At 48.1% G+C, this 24,554-nt stretch overlaps 1 protein-coding gene across 1 annotated transcript in view; it reads left to right on the plus strand.

Annotated features, from left to right (window-relative positions):
* The window catches only part of CLIP2 (CAP-Gly domain containing linker protein 2), a 124,346-nt gene that overhangs the window by 23,307 nt on the left and 76,485 nt on the right, over positions 1-24,554 (plus strand). Inside the window, exon 2 of the mRNA XM_069089148.1 lies at positions 1,825-2,053. Within this exon, the coding sequence (XP_068945249.1) occupies positions 1,939-2,053 (115 nt within the window). The 5' untranslated portion in view covers positions 1,825-1,938. The remainder of the gene's footprint in view (positions 1-1,824; positions 2,054-24,554) is intronic.

A 24,554-nucleotide genomic window follows, 5' to 3' on the forward strand; every position in this document is an offset into this window, starting at 1 on the left:
CCACTACCTCCTGAGATAGCCCACTACCTCTTGAGATAGACCACTACCTCCTGAGATAGCCCACTACCTCCTGAGATAGCCCACTTTTTGTTCTACTTGTGGGCTCCTCCAGCTTTTGGAATGTTTTTCCTTAAATGAAGCAGGACTCTACCTCTTCAGCATTCCCCCACAGTGGTTCCAGCTCTGCCCCACTGGGGCCAAGTAGAACACAACAGTTCCCTCCTTCCACCTTCCACCGTGACAGCCTTTCAGAGACAGCTGTTCTGTCTTCCTGACCAAAACTGTTTTTCTCCATACCAAACAACCCTCATTTCTTTCATCCAATCCTTATATGGCAGGACCTTGAGATGCAGTGCTGTCCTGGTCACCCTTCTCTGGACTTTCTCCAGCTTATCAGCATTCTTCCTAAATGGTGGTGCCCACTATGGAGGCCAGTACTCCAGCTGTGGCCTGGCTGGGGCAGAGGACTTTTCCTCTCCCTGGATCTGGTTTCTGTGCTTCTTGGGGCAGCCCAACATCAGATGAGCTTTGGGGGCCCGTCGTACCCTACTGTTAACTCCAGGAAGCCGTTTCAACCCCTTTTCAGACAAATGGCTGCCTAGTCACACCTCCCCCACACTATACATTTAAGGCAAGGGTGAGATGTCACATTTATCCTCATTAAATGTCTCGCTATCAGAATCATTCCAACACTCTGTTGAGATCTTCGCGAATCCTGCTTCTGCCATCTTGTATTAACCATTGTTTCCATCTTGGCAATGAAGGCTCCTTGGAGCCCCTTATATGTTACAAGTAGAGTCTGCATTAGACTAGCATTGTTGCGCGCGCATGTGTGTGTGTGTGTCTGTATATACAGAAAGAAGGGCAGACCAATGGGATAGCTTTGAAGTGACTTGAATTTAGCATTAAAGAAAAATGAGCTTCACATAAGAGAGATTCTATGTTTCATGTACAACTTTCTGTTTCTGTTCTGTTCTGTATATGGAAGTGTCCTTTTTTAGCTGCTATTTTTTAAGTAAACTTGATTTTTTAAATGGGGAAAGATAAGCATATACAGAATAAATATGGGATAGGGAGAAGGACTGGATGTGGGATTTCACTGGTGTAATGAAGTCATACATGAGCAAGGTTCCTTTACCAATGCAGGTTGGTAGCCACTCTGTCACTTATGGTCTTACAGAGTTAACTGTACGACTAAGAAGGTATGAGACTTGGCCAGGGTCAAACTGCCAGGATGTGTCAAAAGGCCAGGCTTGGGCCCAGATTTCCTGACTCTGAGACAAGCTCCCTGCCCACTAGGCCATGCTGGCTGTACAGATATATGCAGAATAAAAGATGAAATAAATCCAGAGTATTTAGGGAGTGTGGGCACTGGCAATCTGAAGGAGCTTCAAGTAGAAGATGGGGCTTGAGTTGCACCTTGAAGGAAGAGACTGAGTCTATGACCAGGAAATAACAATTAGCAACTTCATCAACTTGGGGTCCAATTTAGATTCCTCTTTTTGAACTTGATCATTTGTTAACTGATCTTTCTTTTTTAAAAAATCCTTCAGTAAAGGATGATGTATTTGGATTGCCAAAATGTAATCAAGTCATAGGGTCTCATTGAAACTCTCACATGATTCTTTTCACAAGAGATGGTGGTATACAACTGGATTCCTGGAATTTACTAATTGTTCTTTCCTGCTGTGGCCATAAGTCACAACAAATTATATATTACCAGATGTTTATAGGAATAGTTATCTGCTATCCCCTCATCAAACTAGCCAGCCTTTGGATGGCACATCATTCTCACCATAACCTCTGTCTCTATCTTCTCATCAGGCAGGTGAGGATGGGAGAAGGGATGATGCCCCATCTAACAGCCTGACAAGGTGACGTGGGTCACACCATCCAACAGAAGGCCAGGTGCCAACCTGCTGTCTAAACAACACAACTATGCTGAAGCCCAGTGGGCTAAAGATCCCCAACCGGGGGGGGAAGCACTCCAGCCCTGTGGGCCGAACCTCTTCTGGGTCATCCTCGGCTGTGGCCACCACCAGCTCTAAGGAAGGTAAGGAAAAATTCAGCCACTGACTGAGAACCTGCTTTGGGGATTTGGGGAAAGGAAGACTGGTGGGCAATGGGACAATGAGATGGAAAATCCCAGGACCGTGGAGCAAGAAGGGACCAGGAGAGAGTGTTTATCCCAGTTTTCTGTCTTTAGAAAAAGTTACGTAACACACAGAGGGAATTTCTGGCAGGTTCAGAGCATTGCAAGTTCTTCACAACAAACTGCAGTTCCTTACACTTTAATATAAGCTTATTTCTTCTTATTTTTATTGATGAATCTTCTTCATGGGCTTAAAGGTGACCAAGTTATCATTTGATGGCATCTTCGCTGACATTCTAACTTGGCATCTAACAGAATGTCAGCTGAGGGGGACCTTGCAGGCCATCTGCCATCTTACAGATGAGGAAACTGAGGCCCAGAGAGGTCTCCAAGGTCACCTAGTTACTTACTGCCCGTGGCAGGTTTTGAATGCAGCTTTCCCTGACCCTTCCGTCTGGTACCCTAGCCTCCCTCATTTTACAGAGAAGGGAGACGACATCAAGTGTGATGTGCGTGGTCTGTCTCCCTCTGGGCAAAGTCTGGACCCGATCTCAGGTCCATGTTCCTCATCAGACCCTTCTCCTGTCCTTTTGGGTGTGACGGTTTCATTCCTCTGATAATTGTTATTCTATTTAATTAAACAATAATAATAATAGCATTTACGTAGCATTTTAAGGTTTGCAAAGTACTTTAGAAATCTTGTCTCATTTGAGCCTCAAGATAAACCCTGCGGGATTTGAAAGTTATCTAGGGATTCTCAGAGCTGGAGGCATGGGCAAAGGTGCATAGGTGGGAGATAAAATGTCACATATGGGAAATGGTGAATAGGCTGATTTGGCTAAAAGGCAGAGGCCCTGATGAGTACATGTGGAGGTGGGAAACAGAGGCGCTTTGCTAAATAGTAGCAGGCTGGCCTGGCTATAGCAGGACTGGTTCGGTCATTCTCTGGGTGGGCCTCAGTTTCCTCATCTGTAAAAAGAGGAGCTGGACTAGATGGCTTCTGGGGATCGTGGCTATGGCTCCCTAGATGACTTCCAAGGTCCCAGAAGCTTCCCAAGGCGCAGGGCATCAGCCTGGAAGGACAAAGGCCTGGGATAGGCTCCAGGCCATGCTGGGCTGTCTCCTCAGTGCCTGCCACCAGACTCTTAGGCAGAGGAGAGCCAGAGGCCTCTCACCCACTCCCCCCAGGGCCTTGGCCCAGCGAGTAGGTGGCAGGAGGCACCAGTCTGGCCCTGCTGGGTCCAAGGCAGCCATCTGCCGCCTTGGGGACACGTGAGCAGGAAGAGATCAGATCCTTTATTTAATTTTACTCCTCATTTTGGGGGTTGCTCCTTTTATAAATTTAAGAAGGAGTCAGTAACACTCTGGCCTGGGCTGGGCTGGGGGGGGGGACAGCTGGTTAGGCCCTGGGACTCTTGGGAATTTAAAAGAAAAAAAAAACCCTTTTGTGATCCCCGGCTCATGTGACAGCAGTATCCTCCCTGAAACTGAGGCAGCAGGTGAGCCCTTCGAGGGGGAGAGTGGGGGAGGCAGATGGCTTCTGCCTCCCTTCCCCTCTCCTATTTCTTTCGTCTCCCCCTTTCCTTCTTCCTTTCTCTCTCCCGCCTCCTTTGACCTGGACCCCAGATGAAAGATGTCCCCTTTCTGGGGTTTCTCAGGCTCTACTGTCTCCCCCACCAATATCTGGTATAGACTTCATATGTGCTTCTGCTTGGATGTGTCCCCCCTCCCAAAAGGGCAAAGGCCATGAGGGCAGGGACTATTTCAATCTGCCCTTGTACCTCCAGCATCTAGAACTGTGCCTGACACATCCTGACCAGGTGCTTGACTGAGCAGTCGATTACCACCTGGGTGGGGGTGTGGTCAGCAGAAGCTCCCTGGAGAGGGGAGCAAATCGTGTTAAGTCATTAACTCCACTTATTGAGAACTTATCAAATGTTTGTTGAATTGAATGGGTAGAAATTCACCAGATGGAGGAGGATATTCTAGGTCAAGAGAAGAGTGAGGGAAGTCAGGAAGGCCATTTGGACCAGATGGTGGTATGCGTGAGTAATGAGTAGTGCAGAGAAGGCTGGAAAGGGAGGGTGGTGCCAGATAGTGGAGGGCTTTGAATGCCAAGTGCAGAAGTTTTGAGCTTTACTCAAAAAGCAATAGGGAGCTATTGCAGAGTTTTGAGCAGATGAGTGCCGTGACCAGATTATGAATAGGAAGGTAAGTTGTATGAAGGATGGATTGGAGAAAGGGATGGAGCAGAGAGAGAGGTAGGATGCCCCATGCATGAAGGCTTTTATAGTGAAGCATGCCCTGAGAATAGAGAGGCAGGAGCTATGGCAGAAGTAAGTTTGATGGGACTTGGGAACTAATGGAAGATGAGACATGAGCATGAGACAGAAACAGGCATCTGTTCTGGAGTCAGAGGACTTAGGGATCAAATTCTTCTCTTTACTTCTCTGGGCCTCTGTTTCCTCGTCTGTAAAATGGGATGGTTGGGCTTTGGCATCTCCTCCAGTTATAAAGCTATGGTCTTAAACAGAGGTGTGATATGTGATGGACCAAATGCAGAGAGGTAGCTGAGGGATTGTAGAACATGGCTTTGGGGCTGGGAAGACCTGCCTCTGAAACCTACTGGCTGTGTGACCCTGGACAAGTCATATGCCTCTCCTTGCCCTTAGGTAATGTCCTGAGGTTATAAATTGAGGGATGGGTGCTGATCAGCACTGGTAGAAGGAGTTTCTCATAGGGAATTTTCTGCCCTGATGGAATCTTTGGTCCAGTCCTCCCCAAAGTGAGTCAGAGATGGTACTAAGGTTTCCAACAAGGGAGATTGGAAGAATATGGAGGCCATGGATAGACACAGCGATGTCAGAGGGAAGAACAGATTGGGGGGAGAGAGAACTAGCCCAGTTTTGGGGGCTCAGGTGGGGGCAGCTGGAGATGTGGGTCTGAATATTGGGATTGATGGGAGATCTGGGAGCTGTCTTGGGAAAGAAGAGTGTACAAGGCCCGGGAGCAAATGAGCTCACCGATGGGAGAAAACGTGGGACGCCCAGCATGGAGCCTTGGGAAATACCTGCAATGATCCTTTGGCAAAAGAACAGAGTTCAGGGAGGGGTCTTGTGTTTCACTGGGTCCACCACAGGGCTGAGCACACAGTAGGATCTTAGATTCACAGCTGGAAGGCCTTCAGAGGCCATCTGCTCTGACCACCTCATTTTATTTTACAGGTGAGGAAACTGAGTCCCAGAAAGAGATTAAGTGACACACTGTCATTGACAGGGCTGAGATTTGAGTTCAGGTCCACAAACTCCCAGTCCAGAACTTTTCACACTCAACTGGGCTACCTGTCCTTGATGTAATAAAGACTTGTTCATGGCAGGGATCTAGGAGCTTGAAAGTGACAGCGCCTAGAAGGATTTGTTCTGGGAAGTTTGGATTCAATCAAAGGGTCGCACTTCAGGACCTAGAGGGCCACATGTGGCCTTGAGGCTGCAGGTTCCCCACCCCTGCCCTAGACCGAGTGAGGAACTACAAAGGAGGCTCCTAAAGTCATACTTGGAGAAGCCACCTAGCTCTACCCCCTTGTTTTACACATGAGATCATGGGGAATAATCATCAGAGGTAACATTTGAACCCCAATCCTCTGACTGGCAGCTAGATGGGGTAGACAAGACCTGAGTTCAAATCCAGCTTCAGACACTTATTAGGTGTGTGATGCTGGACAAGTCACTTTACTTCTGTCTGTCTCAATTTCCTCAGCTATAAAATGGGGATAATAACAGCACCTGCCTCCTAGGTGTTGTGAGGATCTAACGAGATATATTTGTAAAGCACCTACTTAGTGTACATATGGCTAACATGTAGTAGGTGCTTCATAAATGCTCATATCCTTCCTTCCTCTGATCCCAAATCCAGGTCTACAGAGTCCTAAATTGGACTTCAGTCTCAAGCAGAACTAACACTTTCTAGCTTTTTCAAAGCCCTTTCCCATGTACTATTATTATGTATTTAATTGAGAAGAGAGCTGAAGTCAGTACAGTGAATGAGATCCCCAAGAGGGTCTTGACAGAGTAGATGAAAATTAGGTCTGGGACCTAGAAAGTTCTGGATTCAAATTCTGTTTCCAGCCCATATTGGCTTTATCACCAAGGGCAAGTCTTTCTTTCTTTTTTTTTTTTTTAAAAGCAATCGGGGTTAAGTAACTTGCTCAAGGTTACACGGCCAGTTATTTCTGGGTGTGGTGCTGAGTATCCAAGCCCGGATTTGATCCAGGTCATCCCGACACTGGAGCCGGTGCTCTTATTCGCTGAGCCACCTGGCCGCCCCTAAGGGCAAGTCTTTCTAAATAAAAACTGCAGAGAGAGGATGCATTGGTGGAAGGAATTTCTTCACCTGGGAGTCGCTATCATCAATGGAGTCCCATCCACAATATAATGAAGTGGTATGAATAAAGTGAATCTATAAGATTCACCATATTGAGCATTTGTTTATAAAACACTTTTCCCCTAAAAGTCCTGAGCTAGCAGTGTTAAGATTATTATTCCCATTTTACAGATGAGGAAATTGAGGCCCAGAGGCATTAAGTGACTTGCCTGTGGTCACACAGCTAGGAAATAAAAGAGCTGGGATTTGAACCTAAGTTGTCTTTTTTTTAAACATATTTTCATTTATTTTGTTAAATATTTCTGAATTACAGATAAAAAGTTTTTAATATTCATTTAAAAAATTTTTAGTTCCCTCCCCACTCCTGGAGAAGGCAAGCAATTTGATATTGGTTACACATGTGACATCATGCAAAGCATGTTTCCGTATTAACCATGTTGCAAAAGAAAACACAGACAAAAAAAAGACAAATTGGAAAAGTAAAAATATGTATGTGTTGATCTGCATTCAGATTCCATCAGCCCTTTCTCTGGAGGTGGATGGCATTTTTTATCATGAGCCTTTTGGAATTCCCTTGGGTCGTTGAATTGCTGAGAAGAGCTAAGTTGTTCACAGATGATCCTGATACAATGCTGCCATTACTATGGACAATGCTCTCCTGGTTCTGCTCACTTCACTTTGCATCAGTTTGCGTAAATCTCTCCAGGTTTTTATGAAAGCATCCTGCTCGCCATTCCTTATAGCACAATTGTATTTCATTTTCAAATACCACAACTTGTTCAACTGTTCCCCATCTGATGGGCATCCCCTCAATTTCCAGTTCTTGGCCACCACATAAAGAAGTGCTGTAAACACTTTTGTACATTTAAGTCATTTCCCCTTTCTTTGTTCTCCTTGGATGCAGCCTTAGCAGTGGTTTTGCTGGGTCAAAGGGTGTGCATTGCCCTCTGGGCTTAGTTCCAGATTGTTTCCTAGAATAAACTCAGGTCTTCTTCACTGAAGTCATGTACTTCTCCCCCTCAATCTCTCCCCTACATATTATCCCATTTCATCCTCACCATTTCCTGAGATAAACATAAGGCTGCATACCCATTTGACAATTAATAAAACAGAGGCCCACAAAGTATGACTATTAAAAAGAATACCAAGTTTAGAGCTGGGACTCAGATCTAGCTCCTCATTAGCTGAAGACCCTGGTGTAGCAGCAAGCACCCCAGTGTCCCCAAGGTGCCTGCTCACACAGGTTCTTGGATCTGCTTTGTTAAAGGAAAGCAACTCAAAATGGGTTAACAAGCTTACTTTAATCAGTCAGACATATATCGTTTACCTTGTTCAGGTGAAAAGGTCAGCACCCTGAACCTCAAAGTATACAGGCAGAATTATCAAGACAGAAACATCAAGTAGACAGATTTCCAAATTGTCCAACCATTACATCCATACCCAGTCAACATCTGGGTTTCCACATTCTGGGTTTTTCAAAGCCGGGGGACTCTCAACAACGGCTTCCCAGAATTCAGATCAAATCACAGAATACTTCTCAAAGTGAGTCCCAAAACAAAGCTACACATCAGGGCTTATATAGCCTTCTCCTGGCTCAGAGAATGTAACAACCTTATTGACCCACTGGCCAATCAAAAAGTATCTACTGAAAAACCAGCCTCCCACCCCAGGCTCCAGGTGCATATTAGCCTAGGGGCAGGGAAGATCTTTAAATCTGCATTTCCATTACACCTGGACAAGTTACTTCATCTCTCTGGCCCTTCTTTTCCTCATCTGAAAAAAAAAATAGAGATGCAAGACTTGCAATCTGACAGTCAAATCCAGCAAACATTTATTAAGTACCCACTGGATGCAAAGAACTGTGTGAGGCTCTAGGGAACCAAGGACCAAAGGAAAACACCACTCCCTACCTCCCTGGCCTCATAAATTATAAAATGTTCTATAAATGAGAATGACTCTATTCTTGATTATTATAAATGACTAAAAAATGTCAATAGTAACTAGAGTTTATATAGCATTTTAAGGTTTGCAAAACTCTTTACCAATATTATCTCATTTTATTCTCACAACCACCTTGGGTGGGAGGTGCTATTAATTGCCCCATTTTACAGAGAAGGAAACTGAGACCAACAGAAGTTTAGTGACTTGCCCAAGGTCACATAGCTAATAAATGTCTGAAGTCAAATTTGAACTCAGATCTTCCTGACTCCAGGTCCTGGGTTCTAGCCACTGAACCAACTAGCAGCCCCCAATGAAAGAATGACAAAGCAATGATGAAATACTTACTAAGTCCCAAAGACTGTGCTAAGGGCTGGGTGTGAAAAGACAGGAAATCAAGAGAATCCCTGACCTCAAGGAGCTTCTATTCTCAAGTCAAGGGGAGGGGAAAGGTGATCTCACCGGGAGAGCCGGGGTCCTGAAGGAAGGGGCTTGAGGAAGGTGAGGCTGATGGCCCCTTAGATTGTAAGCTCTTTGAGGGCAAGGACTGTCTTTTTCTTATTTGTATCCCTAGCATTTTACATGTTGCCAAACATGTAGTAGGCACTTACTAGTTTCTTGAATTGGCTGGAGTAGAGTCGACACAGTTTGAAAAATTGACACTTGGTTTTCCCCTAGTTTGATGGCAGTCATTCACATAGAAATGGCTCTTTTCTGTTCAGCCTTCTGCAGACTGTTTCACGGTTGGCTAAAAATGACTGCTTTTAGCCATCGAATAAAAATAAGTCTCTTGATGACAGTGATGCAGCTTGCCTGAAGCCCCACAGCTCACTTAGGGGAGAGCTCGGGCTGGGATGTGGCCTCTTCATCTTCATCCCAGGCTTCATGCAAGGCCAGGCCTTTGCACAGGGCTCTGTAGATGAGTGTTAGAAATTCCCCCGCTGGGCCTGCTCAACTCCTTCCTCAGCACTACGATGGCATCTCCAGGGCATAGAATCAATTACCTGGACCTAGAGAGCTTCTCTCTCTTAGTACAGTGGATAGAGCCCTGGGGCTGGAGTCAGAGAAGCTGGGTTCATGTGTTGCCCCTGCTGTATGGCTCCTGCCTCACTTTCCTCATCCATAAAATGGGGATAATAATAGCACCTCTCCCCTAGGAGATAATATTCACAAAACACTTTGCAGACCTTAAAGTCCTATACAAATGCTAGCTATTATTTTCCTCTATACCATATGGTAGAGGATGGGCCCGGGTGCCAAGAAATACTTTAAAAGTCTGAGGTTTTCTACTCCTTTCCTTCTGCCTCCCTCCCTGAACCACATCCTAAACTTTTTAATACCAATCTTGACAAGTAAACCCAAGCAGAGCTTTTACAGGGCTGGGGGAGCAGGGTTGCCTCCTAATGGCTCTGTGCTGCCGCCACTGAGAACCCGGCTTTATCGATCCCCTCTGTAAGAGGCATGTTGATGGGAGCTCCAAGCCGGGCTCTTCAGGAGGGATGTGACGCCGGGTGGATCCTCCATGGGTAGCCAGCTCTGCTCCTTTAAGGGTAAAGCCTCCTTCTGTCTCCATTGCTTTCTCTGCTAGGAGCCAGCCAGGCTGGGGATTTATGGGGGAAGCTGGGATGGAAGAAATGCTGTGGAGTTTGATTTGGGGGCTGGGGGGGAGAGGATCCTGGGAGCCCTTTTTCTGTGGCCCCCATCCGGCTTTTTGTCTGCATGGATGATGGACTCAGACTGTGCTCAGTGCATCCCCTGATAGGTGGCTGGGACAGGTGGGCTTGATTTTGGAGACGCCTTGAGGTAGGCCACATCCCTTTGGGGAAGGGGGGAAGGTGATGGCTGGGGTTGATTCAGCGATTAATGCCTTCTCATGGAAGCTAGTAGCGGGTGCTTGGAGAGACTGAGGATCAGATGGCTGGCTGGAAACTCTTGGCTTGTTCTTAAAAGAATGTTCAGGGGTAGGGAGGGTCTCTAAATCTGGAATATCGAGCTGGGGCTCCTGTCCTTCCCTGCCCATTTTGGAGGATCCCCTCCCTGTCCTCTGCAGGGCCTCCACCTGCCTGGGAATAGCTCCTGGAATGTCCAGAGAATCCAGCCCTTGCTGACCTGACCTTGGCTCTGGGGTTTCTGAGAAGCCTGTCTTGGTGTTGCTTAGCACAGGGCCCTCTAACAAGCCACAGGACAGATTTGTGACCTCAGTGCCTCTCTACCCAGCTTCCAGGAGATCTGGGACTCCCTTCCCAGGTGAATGCTGACAGTTAGGGACCTGTATTGAAGGTCAGTGTAACCTTGAGTGAGGACGGAAGAGCCTGGAAGCATTCGGGACAGTACCATCAGGCCCCTTTCCTTTGGGGCCCATCTTTTCCCCCTCATCCTAAGCATGGACTGTCCCCTTGAGAATGTGATTTTTGAAGGACCAAGGTTAAGAGTGGAGGATTAAGAGAACTCTTGGGGCTGAGCCTTGTCAGGGAAGAGATCAAGGTCCTTGCTTGTCCTGCCAACCCTTGGGATTTCTCCTCTTCCCCTCCTTGATCCCGATCTGGCAGCCCCAGGGGCCGGCAGAGCCCACAGCTGCCTACAGACAAAGCCATCCTTCGGATCAGGTTCCCAGCTCGCCGCCTTCTTTCAAATCTCAGCCTTTCCCTGTGTTCAGCTGATGTTGGGGTTTAAGCTTGACGCCTGCAATAAATCCTTGTCCCTCTTGAATTCCTCAGGCAGAGACCAGGAGCATCTGGGAAGGAGCCCGTTGCTTAAATGTGCTTACAGATTCCTTTTTTAAGATATGGCCAATGTTCGAATAGCCAGCGGCCAGTTTATACAGCCATGAGCTCCTCAGGAGCCCCCTCCCAGCTTCTCCTCTCCCTTGGCCAGCATTCACAGTTTAACTCCTGTCTTGCCTTAGATACTATTCAAGGCTGCCTTCCCTTAGATGCCATTCAAGGCTAGATTGAGGAGGTAATGCTCAAAGTGGGTTAATTTACTTTGGGGGTTGTGGGGAAGATGAAAAGTCAGACTCATAGGTCCCTGGAATGTCAGCTGGAAGGGGATTTAGAACATAGAATGTTGGAATATAGAGCATTGGGTCTGGGGGTGGATCTTGGGACATAAAATGTCAGAACGCACCAGAAGCAACCAAAGACTGCAGAAGGCTGCAACAGAACCAGCTGAGAGGACTCAAGCCTGCAGTGTGAGTGTTGTTTTATAGAATATCAAAGAACCTATGAGTGTAGAACCCTGGGAGACAGGGTGATACAGGGGAGAGAACGAGTGCTCAGATGCTGGGTCTGACACTAGCTCTGTTCTGTTAGCTTCTGTGGGCCTCAGTTTCCTCATTTGTAAACTGGTGATAATAGTACTTGTGATATCTACCTGACAGACTTGCTGAAATATGCTGGGGATGGAACAGATGGAGGGAGGTTGTAAGAAAAGCAGTTTGTAAGTCCTAACTGCTGCGGAAGTGTGAGTTCACAATAATGATAGGATTATAGCTCTGCAGCTGAGAGGGATCTTGAGGTTATTCAATCCTCCCATTTTACAGATGAAGAAAGCAAGGCCCAAAGAGGGGATTTGAACCTGTGTCCTCCAGCTCGTTCCAATGCCTTTCCCACTGCACCGAGCTACAGGAATGCAGAATGCCAGTTAGAACAGGGTCTGTCAGAGCTCGGGGGGGGACCCTCAGAGTTCATCCAGTCCAAGCTCCTGATTTTACCAGGGAGGAAACAGAGACCCAGGGAAGGTGAAATTACTCGAGGCCAAATGGTCAGTTATTGATTGCTAAAATGCCAGGTGGGTTTAATCTTCCCAGCTCTATCTTTGCTGCTTAGTGGGTCGGACCATTGTGGGACTGTGCCTGCCTTCACTCATTGGAGACTGGGGGCTGGGGGAGGGAAGGGGAACCTCTGCAAAGACCAATAGAGCCAAGCCCTCCTCAAGGGCTGGTGCTTTTCCCAGAGTGACCTTGACCATAGCAGCTGTTGAAACAACTGGCCCATAGTCTTGGAGATCATATTATTTAGGGGTGGGGGGCAGCCGGGGAAAGGGGAAGCAGGGGGCAGAAGATTACCTGGAGACCCAGACTCGCTGAAATGAGCTGGGGATGGAACAGATGGAGGGAGGAACAGCTGGGACGTCCCGGGTTTCACAGGATGCTGGGGCTTCCTTGCCTCCTGCCAGGGACCCTTTCTCTTTGTCTCTGATCAGGACCTGGAGCAGGTAGGGAAGAAGGGACCCTTTCCAGGTAGGAGAGAAGGGAGCTTTCCCAAGGTGCAGGGGTTGGAGGGAGGAAGGAGAACAGTCAGTCTGGAAACAGGAGTTGGTGAAGAAGTGTTTGGCCGGGGACCCTGCCCCTGGAGCAGCTCCAGATCTGGCCCATCTGCTGGGGGAGGACCGGGGCTGGAGGCAGACAGGAGCAGCCCGAGGAGACAAAGCAGAAAGAGTTCTAATTTGCTGCTGCTGCTGCTGCTGCTGTGCCCTGCCCAGGGGCATCCAGTGCTCAGGAGAGAAAGCCCACACTCCTCTGCCTGGTATCTGAAGCCCTCCAGAATTGGCCCAGCCTGCCTTTCCAGCCTGATGTAATAATTATGATAATAATAATCATTTAAAGAACACTTTACGGTTCCCAGAGTGTGTCACCTGTATTGTCTCATCTGCTCCTCACAGAAACTTTGGGAGGGCTATTGCCATTCTGTTAACACCATTTTACGGATGATGAGACTGAGGCAGGGTAAGTGCCTTGTCCGGGGTTGCATAGCCAGGAGGGTTCTGAGTCAGGATTTGAACTCAGCTCTTCCTGACTCTCAGCCCAGTGTTCAGGACCTGGCAGCCTTCTCTGCTACCTGCCCTCTGCTCCAGTAAGCTGTATAACTCGTTCTTCATGCATGCCATACTCTTTTCCCTTTGCTACACCTTTGCTTATGCTGTTCCCCTGCCCAGAATGCCCTCCCTTTTCTCCCCTTTCTCTAAATCCCAAAGGTCGTTCAAGGCTCAGCTGAATCCTCCTTCCAGAAAGCCTTCCTGGGCCACTGCAGCTGATTTACTGATGTCTAAACTCAGTCTTCAGCCTCTGTAACTGTTTTTTGTCACAATGCAGCATGTGATCAATGCAGTCTCTTGTCTTGCTCCCTTCCTTGGCTTTTATTGTTTCCCCCGGGGAAGGCCTTGTCTCTTCACCTAGACTGGGAGGTCCCCGAGGGCCAGGCCTCTACCTCCTGCCTCTTTGTGCCTAGTCCCTAGTCTGACCAAGGTTCTGAGGCTGTGCCGGGGTGATCTAAGGCAGCTTGGAACCATAGAAAGCCTCTGAGCGCTTGGGGTCAAACCCAGACTACTCTTTACTTACTACCTGTCTAACCTCGGGCAAGGACGTTTTCTTCTCAGGTCCTCAGCTTCCTTCTCTGTCACATGAGGGAGTTGGACCAGATGTCCCTAAGACCTGCCTATCTCTACATCTCTGAGCCTGTGGGCTCTTCCAGGCTGTGCGGCTTCTTGGGATCAGCCTGAAGCTGGGTCTCTCCTAGAGGCAGCAACGCTGATAATCATTAACATTTATACAGCATGGGGTCGGGGGCTTAACCTGGGAGTCAGATTTCAGGGGTCTCTGAACTTGGAAAACATCCCATCTTTATGTCAGTGGAACTGGTTCCCTTGGGAATCCTATGTATTTTATATCATGTGGCAAAAACATTGTGTTTTACCATTGATGTGGTAAAAACATGACTCCAAGAAGGGGTCCATAGGCTTCCAGATTGACAAGGGGGTCCAGGACATAAAATAAGCTTGGGAGCCCCCAAGGTCGTGCCTTAAAGTTTCTATATGATCTCATTTTCTCCTCACGTCAACTCTGCAACCATCCCCATTTTGCAGAAGAGGAAACCGAGGCAGAAAAGAGTAAAATGGCTTTCCCAGAGTTACCCAGCTAGTGTTCAAGGCAAGCTGTGAGCCTGTGTCTTCCCGACTCTGTCCACTATAAGCCATCTAGCTGGTCAGGCCCAAACTGGAAGTGACCCAGTCTTCTGAGGCCAAGGGAAATCTCCCAACTCCCAGCACATCCACCAGGCCCGCTGGTCTCAGACAATGATGTCCAAGGGCACAGCCCCCCTGCTGTGACTGGGGAAGGGAGGGTGCCTCATGTCTGCCAGGCCATGACCACAGCGTCCTATCAGAGCAAAGCAAGCAGCTCACGGGCCCCTCTGAGAGGCTGAATCTTCCAGGTCGGCACTCCAAGAGGCGCTTCTGTTTAAAAATGTTTTCATTTTGACATCACCAACATTTTCCCTTGATCCCCCTGTTCCTCCTCTATCCTAAATGAGTTGGCATTTGTAAAGGTTTAGCATAGTACATGGCACACAGTAGGCCTCCCTCCTTCTTTCCATCATTCTTTCCTTCTTTTCTTTTCTCCCTCCCTCCCTCCTTCCTTCTTTCCTTTCTTCCTCCCTTGTAACAAAGAAAAAAGAAAAAAAAGAGAAAAATCAAGAGAATTGATCAATATATTGAAAAGTCCAGCAACATATGCCAAGTTTCACCCCGTGGGCTCACCGCCATCCCAACCCTGTTAACAAATAGAGGGGAGGGAAAAGTGTCTTCCTCTGCTATTTTAATTATGACTCTTGGGAATGAGTTTCCTGGTTTCTGTTCCTTCCTCTCCAGCTTGAAATCTCTGCTTCCGCCTCAGCTTCCTCCTTCCACCTCACGGAATGGACTTAGACTCCAGGCCCTGAGCCCACTGGCTTCTAGTGTCCATTCTCCCTCCAGGCCCTCCTTCCTGAGGAGGGGCTTTCCTCTTAGACCCAGAGCAGCCAGGGCCCCTCCCCCTCCCCCCTCTCCTACCCCTCAGGATCCTCGGTAGATGGCAGGTGGCCACTTAGCTAGTCCCATTCTATTTGGTGTTGGGCCATTTGTGGGGGTTTTTGGTAGGATGGAAAGAGCTCTGACTGGACTTAGATGACCTGAGTTCACATTGCTGATGCTGATCGCCTCTGTGACTTGGACAAGCCACCAAGTTCCCTGGGCCTCAGTTTCTTTCTCAGTAAAATGGGAGTCTGGACTAGATGTCTTTGGGGATCCCCTTCAGCCCTAAGCTTAGTGTTCTATTAGACGGTAAATATCATTGAGTTCATTAGCAGGGGTATGCTGTACCTTCTCTATACTTTGAGAATATTTGGTGTAAGGTATCTGGTTGGCATAGGAGCTATCCCTGGGCAAAACTGTGAAATTGCCAATATTTGGCTTGAGTCTCCATTACTCTCCTTGAGGGCAGGGTCTATTTTTTGCCTCTTTTTGTATCCCCAATGCTTAGCTTGGTACCTGGAACATAGTAGGCCCTTAATAAATGTTTATTGCTCAATTGATGAGTGAATCAGTGAGAAAGATGGAAAATCCTAGCTTCTCAAAGCTAGGTCCTGAGTGGCATGTAGGAAGGTCACAGTATTGGTTGCAGACTTCAGATTTCTCATTTATTTGCGCTTTTTCATTTTGCCTCCAAGGAGGGAATTTTGGAAGGCTCCCTGACTGGAGAAGGCAATAGCTTTCAGAATTGCTCTCTTAGAATGACACTGATGATGCTGAGGGTTTCTTCTGAGGTCATGACTTTTCCCCAGAAGGCTTACTAATAGACCCGGGTCGCTGAGGAGTGTGGGCAGGAAATGTAGGCTGAGCTCTCCAGGTAGGTGGCATCTTGGTGATTCAGTGCATGGGCCCTTTGCATAAATGCCTGGAATGTGATTGGGCCCCGTCTAAAGGTCAGCATGTGACAGTGGGATTGGGGGATGAGAGAATGGAGAGGAATCCCCCCAGCTCAGTTACTGGGTCTAAATGGAGCTGAAAAAAAAACTACCCATAATTTTCCCAGAAGCCAAGTCAGAGGAAAAAAACAAACAAATCAAAACCAAAAACAAGGTATTTGGGGGATTTTCCACCTTATACTTATCCTTTCCAAAATGAAACTGCAAATTAAAAAAAAAAAACCTAGAGTTTTGGGCTTGTTGTTGACTTCCGGAGATGGAAGGGATTGCAGAGATCATCTCAGTCCAACCACATTGTTTTTTAGGTGAGGAAACAGGGCCAGAAAGGGGATAGGATTAGTCCAAGGTTATCCAGGTGAGAAGCACAGCTAGACTATGCATCCTGGATTAGAATTATAGATTATATTATATATGAGATTGTTAGATTATTAGATAATATATGTTATTTAGATTAATTGTAGACTGGAACACGGTAATAGATTTAGAGTTGGGACTGTGGAAACCATAGAATCCCATCCCTTTATTTCATAGATGGGGAAGCTGAGGACCTGAGAAGTTATGTGATTGGCCCAAGAAGTGTCTGAGGCAAGATTCAAATTCAAGTCTTCATAATTCCACGTCCGTCCTTGGGCCCCATATCTAGTGGATTTAAAGAAAAAAATCTAAACAGAAACCATCAACAAAAACAAATGATTTCAATGAAAACTAATCCTCCCAAAATGACACATGGAAACTGGAAGCAGCCTTAGAGGGTTACCTATTTTTAATTTAATTTTGTTCCGAGTGCTTGGGGGTGTGCTTCCTTTCTTAGAAATTTTCATTAATGCCATTTGTTTTTATATCACATTCCTTTCTGAATTTATTCCTCCCCATTATACTGAAGACTTGAAAAAATCGTTCAGCAAAACCATCCAGTTTATCAGCCATGTTTGGTAGTACAGCATTCTGCACCCATAGTCCCCCACCTCTCCAGTAACAGGAGGAATGTTGATATTGTCCATTCTCCAGGGTGGAAGCTGATTGATTATGAAACTGTTCCCCGTGGTCCTTCAGGTTCCCAGCCCTGTGCTGAGTTATGTGTGGGATAGAGGAAAGGCTGAGATGGAGTCCTTGCATACTTAGTAGGCGGGGAGCTCATTACTGTACTCTAGTTGTCTGATATAGGCAACAACTCTTCTGGGTCTCGGTTTTATTCCCTGGAAAAGAGGATTCAAGGAGATGGTCTCCCAGGTACCACCCGGCTCTAAATCTGTGATCTGAGAATTCAGGTCTTCTCTTGTTTCCCAGGAGCCTTGGCTTTTAAGTAAGGGGAATCACGGAGACCCGAAGCCTTAGATCCCCAAAGAAAGGAAGCGCTAACGGTGGAGCGTCAGGCATAGATTGTCAGCGGAGGGCTACTGCTGGGGGTGGAGGAGGGGGGCCAGGCAGATGCCGTCAGAGAGAATTCCACAGTGAGGGCTGATGGGTGCTCACCAGCTGCTCAGGGCCCCATAGTGAAGGGAAAGGGGGGCCCTTGTGGAGAAAGCATTCCAGCTTTAGGGAGGGCTTCACCCAGCAGCCAGGAGGGTGGGCTTTTGTTGGATTGAAAGGAAATGATGTTTTCACTTTAAAAAGAAAGACAACATTAGTCTTAGCTCTGCCACTAGCTTGTTGTGTGACCTTGGGTAGGTCAGTACTCTGTGTGACTCAGTTTCCTTCTCTGTAACAGGAAGGGAGGTCAGCCGGCTCAGAGATCTCTTTCAGCCCTGATGTTCTAGGGTAGAATAGGAATTTTTATCCTGCTTAAGAATAGTCAGGATAGGGACTGGGCCTATTATTTCTTTTCTTTTTTATTTTTTTGGAGGGGGGAAGGCAAGACAATTGGGGTTAAGTGACTTGCCCAAGGTCTCACAGCTAGTAAGTGTGTCAAGTGTCTGAGGCCGGATTTAAACTCAGGTCCTCCTGACTCTATTCACTGCACCACCTAGCTGCCCCCTGGGTCTATTATTTCATCTATATAGGGAACTCCCAGATTGGGAAACTCCCTCTACCAATGCAGATTGTACTATCTTTATGACTTTTAGTCACCGGAGATGTGCTCTAGACTGGTCCAAGGTCACCCAGCTAGTATGTGTCAGACAGGATTTTAACCCACTGCCATGTGGCGCTGCCATTAGGTAGTATTGATTCTAATGGAGCAGACCTCATGGTCCTCGCCCAGGAGAGTTCTCCTGCTAGCAGGGCAGAGCCTGGAAGCTAGGGTTTTTTTCTGACAATACAACTTCAGATGATGCTGATTCAGCCACACTCTTGGCCAGGGAAGTGAAGGAGACAGTGTGATGTAAGGAGTTTCCTTGGTTTCCTCCTCAGTGAAAGGCAGGGACTAGACAAGGTGGCTTCTCTGAGGTTCTTCCAGCCCAGTCACCCTAGTCCTGGGGACCTGCTCCAAGAGGGGCTTGTCAGCAGCCTAGAGTTCTGCCCTCATCTCTTCCCGCTCCAGGGTACATTGGAGCCCCCAATCTTAGGTGCCCAGGACCCACTCCCGTGGCCTCGCCCAAGACACGAGGAGCTTTTCCTTCCTTGTTGTTGAGGCCGGCTCCCTAGTACCTTAAGGCAAATGGTCACAGTTCACAGTTCGGAAGGGGCTGTAAAGGTCACGGACCAGATGGCTTTGGACCGTGGCACCCACAGACTCTGGAGAGTCCTGGCCTGGCAGCAAGTGACCCTCAGACAGGAAATAGCTGGTCCTGGTCTCAGGCCTAAGAGGCAAGGCAGTATCTAGGGAGTGACCAGACTCCCAGACGTGCGGGTCGGGAAAGGGGTTTGAATCTCACAAATGACATCAAATGGAAGGGAAAGGAAGAGAGGGGATAAGCATTTACAGGATAAGCCTACTATGCATCAGGTCTTTACAAATGTGTAATTCTGAGCAGATGCCTTAACTTCTTTTGGCCTCAGTTGCTATCTCTTTAAAACAGGGATATTAATTCATCTGCCTGACTCACAGGGTCATTAGGAGATGCAAGTGACAATGTACTAGACTCGAGTCAGGAAGACCTAGGTTTCAAATCCTTCCTCAGACACCTACTAGCTCTGTGACCCTGGGTGAGTCATTTAACTTCTGTCTGCCTCAGTTTCTGTAAAATGAGAGGGTTGGATGTGATGGCCCCTAAGGTGGTTTGAATGAATGAAAATGCATTTATTAAATGCTTACTGTGTGCCAAGCTGCAAATTAAAAAGCAAAGATGGCCCCTGGCATCAAGAGGCTTGCATTTTAGTAGGGAGGACAGTGAACAAGGTTTAGACCCTTTGGAAGTTCTTGGTGCTGAGTGGAGCCCCAGCCATAGCCATCCACCATCAGGGGCACAGACACCTGATCATGGTTTGCTATTCCAGAACTGGGGATGAGGGCCTGGGAAGAGGAAAGGCTGTCCAGAGAGGGGCCGGGCAGCTCTGGGGGCTCTCCGGCCAGCCAGAGAGTCAGCCGTGAAGGTCCAAAGCTGCAGCCCAGTGCTCCTTTGTCAATGGCTGCTTTATTTTCTTTGAGCTGAGACTTGGAGAGACCGACATGCAAGGAACTCAACCTGAGACACCCCCGTGGGGATAGGGGTAGGGTGGGGGTGCTCCTGAAATGCTACCTGGCTGGCTCCAGGACACCTGGCGGGCGGCCTGGCTTCTGGCCTTTGGAGCCAGATGCTGCATTTTCTGGTCCCTGGGGCTGGATTAAGGCAACAATAGCTGCTCACTTGAGGCCTCAAAGTGGGTCTGAGCACAGGCCTTCAGTGCTCCCTGTCCTTGGTCCACCAGCCCCGCCAAGACAGCAGCCCAGGTCCGCCAGTCCCAGCAGTGGCCAACAATCTCCAGAGTTATGGGGAGGGGGGCTGGAGCACATAGTTGCTGGCCCTTATCACTGGCTGTGGGTGCCCTAACCTCTAGCTGAGCCACCTAAGGGAACAGAGGAAGGAAGGACAAGAGAGGGACCTGGGTAAAATTAGATAGAAGGGAAAGACAGACTCTTGATGGGCCTTTGGGCCTTTGACACCTTGGAGGGGTTTTTGAAGGCAGAGGGTTAGACCTGAGGTCAGAAGGCCTGGGTTCAAGTCTCACCACTGACCTTTACTAGTTATGTGACCATGGATGGGCAAGTCACTAAACCACCTTGGGCCTCAGTTTCCTCATCTGTAAAATGAAGGGGCAGGACGAGGTGGCTTCTAAGGCCCTTCCAGCTTGAAACCTTCCCTTCTAAATCTTCCCTCCTGCGTGGTCTTTTCATTCAATCAGTAAGCATTTAAGTGCCTACCTTGGTGTACAAACAAAAGCTGAAAGTCATTTATTTGTATTTTAGTGGCTTCTGGGAATAACACGCGAACAGAAAAGGCCACATAAAATATAGAGAGAAAGTAAAACACAAAGCAGGTATGAGGCATTTTAGACAACAAAGCTAAACCTGTACAAACAGTAAAGAAGAGAGTTGTCGAATTGTTTCAGTTCTGTCCGACTCTCTGTGACCCATTTGGGGTTTTCTTGGCAGAGATCCTGGAGCAGTTTGCCATCTCCTTCTGTAACTTATTTGACAGATAGGGAAACGGAGGCAAACAGGGTGAAGTGACTTGCCCAGAGTCACACAGCCAGTAAGTGTCTGAGGTCAGATTTGAATTCAGGGCTTCCTGACTCTAGGCCTGGTACTGTATCCACTACACCACCTTGCTGTGTAGACAGAAAAATGAACAGTTTTTGAGGAGGAGGAGGGAGGGACCATTAACATCAGAAGGGATCTGGAAAGATGTTCTGTGAACTGGGCCTCAGAGGGAGCTCATGCTTTTAAGAGGCAAAGGGGAGGAAGAAGGGCATTCCAGGCATGGGGACCAGCTTATACAAAGACAAAGGGGTCGGAGATGGAGTTTCTCTTGATAATGCTGTCTCTCTGTCTCTGTCTCTGTCTCTCTCCTTCTCTCTCACTCCCTCTCTCCTTCTCTCTCTTCCTCTCTCTCTCCCTCTCTCTCTCCTTCTCTCTGTCTCTCCCTCTCTCTGTCTCTGTCTCTGTCTGTCTGTCTGTCTCTCTCCCTCTGTGTGTGTGTTCTTAGACTTCAGGCTGTCCTAAAGTCCCTTCTGCTGATTTCAGGCCTGTTGGGGCTAGTCAGTCACTCACTGTTGACTGAGGTCACCCCTGGGGTGGGCCAGGCTCTCTCTGGACTTGCTGGACGGTGGTTGCAGTGCTGCCCTGGCCTGCCCTTTCCCTTGGGCCCTCTGCCAGGACACATCTCATTTCTTAGCTGTACATCTTGGGTTTCTGAACCTGAAAGGAGCCATTAGAAGACCCGACTTGGCCAGCCAGCCTCTTTGGAGCACACTTTTGATGTTTGCTCTCTGGCCTCCAGGCCTGGACCTTGACTGAGCAAGGGAAGGCATGCCAGGCCAAGTGCCTGAGAAGCAGCTTGGCGCTGGGGACCTGAGTTGGATTGTATGTCTCTGTTGCTGCCCGCCCTCCTCCCAGAGACGCCCTTAGGATGGGGGTGTTGTTTTCTCCCTGCTATAAATCAGGAATAGTATAGCAATTCTGTCTTGTTTAAGAAATAAGGCAGTGCAGTGAAGTGGGTAAGGGGATGGAAGGAGGGAGACAATTTGGAACTGAAAATAAAATAATTTTTTTGAAAGAACACTGGTTTTGGAAGCAAGGGAGATCTGGGTTCAAATCCCACATCTGGCAGGATAGAATCTCAGAGTTCAAAGAGATTCCAGAGCCCAAATAATCCAAACCATGCTTGAAATTCCACCATTACTAACCCATTCTTTTGGATCATTTTGTGTTGAGACATGATTTTTTCCTCTGAAAATATACATATCCCAAAGAACAGTCATTAATTAAGCTTTTATCAACCTTTACTACTTAGCTAGAAATCGCTCCCTCCTAATGGACAGCCCCATCCCTCTTCCAGGCCCTTTACTACCTTGGCAAATGTGAGAGGCTTTAAATCCATGTGCTACCAGAAGCATCTGGAAGGGCTCACTGTCTCCCTCCTCCACCCCCTTCTCTTCTCCCTCCCCTCCCACCTTGACCTTCTTTCCCTTTCCCTCTCTCATTTAGTTCCTCCTTCTAGCAGCCTGTCCTCAACCCTTCCTGCCCCTCTGTCTATTCCTCTGCCCTGCCTTGCCTTCTCTTATGAGCTGGTATTTTCCTGTACTCACCCACGTGGCATATTGCAGACTTCTGGATTGTTTCCCCCTGAACTACTTCTTCTCTGGGGTGGGGTTGTCCCCCCAGGGCAGCTCTTCCCCTCCTATGTCAGTGCAGTGGCTTCAGCCATCCCTGTGTCCCATACCCCGGCTGCCCTCTCGTGTGGGGTTCAGATCAAGGGTCTTACTGATGCCCAGCCCTCCTCACCAACCTTGGGACCCAGCCATACTTTCTCCTTCCTGGTGATCCCTCCCCCTCCCAGTTCTTTAATGTAGTCTCTGATCAGTTAACCCTGAGATGGAAAGGGCCAGCAAAAAGAACTTGGGTTCTAGGTCAGCTCCTGGGATCCACTAACTCCCTTGGTGAGCTTGGGTTAGTCTCTTCTCTGAGCTTTTGTTTACTCTTCTAAAAGGAAGGATTTGAACTTGGCCACCCTGGGTCTTCCTAACTCTGAACATTCCTTGTTCAAGGACTGAGGAATCAGAAGGGTTAAGTCCCTCCCTCTCTCCCTTCTTTTCCCCCTCCCCCAATTCTCCTCCCTCCTCTCCACGAGGCCCAGCAGCCAGTCAGTGGGTCTGTGTGGGCATAGGAAGGATGAAGGAGTCCCAGCTCCCAGCTCTGCCCCACTCTCAGTTCATGGAGCTCGAGGGAGGTAAGACCCAGGTTGAAGACTCTGAGGATGGGTGGGGAGAAAACAGAAGGAGTCCTAGATCCTCTCCTTGCCTTCCCCTGGTAGGAGGTAGGCTTTGTGTGCTGGGTTGGGAGCCAGAGGCTTCCTGATCTCACTTTGATTGCTAACAGGCTCTCAGAGGAACATGCTTTTACCAAATGAATTAACAGCCTCAAGATGTCCTTGACTGAGGCTCAGGCTCCCTCCTTTGCCCTGGATTCCAGATGCCAGGTGAGGTACAGGCAGCCCTCTTGCCCCTGCCCCAGCAGAGCTAGCCCTTTCCTGGGCTGGGGATGGTGACCTGAACTAGCTAGGGGGCAGGACGTGTGTGTGTGTGTGTGTGTGTGTGTGTGTGTGTGTAGAAGTTAGAGGACAGGGCCCTGACCTTAAAAGAAAAAAGCAGGCAAAGTGAAAGCTCAGAGCTCATTACTTTCCAGGAAAACAAAGTCTGCTTCTGAAGGCTTTGGAATGAAATCCTGGGAATCCCTTCTGTAAGAGCCTTGGATATAGCATCATAGAATCATGGGATCAAATAAAGGACCTCAGAGGCCAGTGGGCCAACCCTCTCATTTTACAGCTAAGGAAACTGAGGCCCAGTGAATTCCTCAAGGTCTCACAGTTAGTAATATCTAGGTAGAGGTCTACTGACTATTGATTTTCCCACTTTACTTGAAAGGAGTTATCTTTGTTGGGAGGGAAAACATCTTTATCAACTCACTAAGAGTCAGGTACAAAGAAAGCCTGCTGTCATTCACAGTACTGAGGACCAGGCAGAGATTTCTGGCAGTCTGACTGCCCAGCGAGAGCTGAACTGGAAAGATGTGGCAGGCCAGGGGCAAATCAGAGAAAGAAGGTAGGCTGAGGCAGAGGAGGAAGATATGGAGGCAGGCCCCACAGCATCTCAGAGCAGAAGAGTCAGGCCAACGCCAGGAGTATGTCCACCTCCTCAGGGACTGAGGGAAGGGTCAAGAGAAAAATTCTGCTCATTTTTAAATGCCCTCTGCTGCTGTGATCTCCTGTCATATTACCCAAAGTCTCTCTCGGCTTGCCTGGATTTTGTCTCGGTCACACAGAGGCCAGGGCTTAGGTAGAGAACACAGAGTCAAACCTCTGCCTCAGTGTGGGGGATTCTCCTAACTGGGGGCTCAGAGTGGTTGTGTTTGTATTTCTAACTTTTTGTCTCACACACACTCGATAAAGCAGCAGAGAAAGGAACCTCGTGGCTCCAACAGATCCCAGCTCTAGAGCTGCAAAGGTCCTCAGAGGCCACATGGTCCAGCACTTCCTAACACCATCTCCTCTAACACATGCCCTCTTTTTTCTTCTTCTCCTCCCCTCCCCTCCTGCCCTGCCCTCCCCTCCCTTCTTTTCTTTCTTTTGGAGGCAGTCAGGGTTAAGTGACTTGCCCAGGGTCACACAGCTAGTAAGTGTCTGAGGCTGGATTTGAACCTGGAATCAGAAGACCTGGGTTTGATTCCCATCTCTGCCATTTGCTCCCCACGCTATTGGGTGAGTCACTTAATTTCTCTGGGCCTGTTTCCTTATCTGCAAAATGAGGATATTGGAGGAGATAGCCCCTAA

Source organism: Petaurus breviceps, unplaced genomic scaffold, assembly GCF_028583685.1.
Source record: "Petaurus breviceps papuanus isolate PSGF00001 unplaced genomic scaffold, PetGlider_PUasm1.0 186, whole genome shotgun sequence".
NCBI lineage: Eukaryota > Metazoa > Chordata > Mammalia > Diprotodontia > Petauridae > Petaurus > Petaurus breviceps.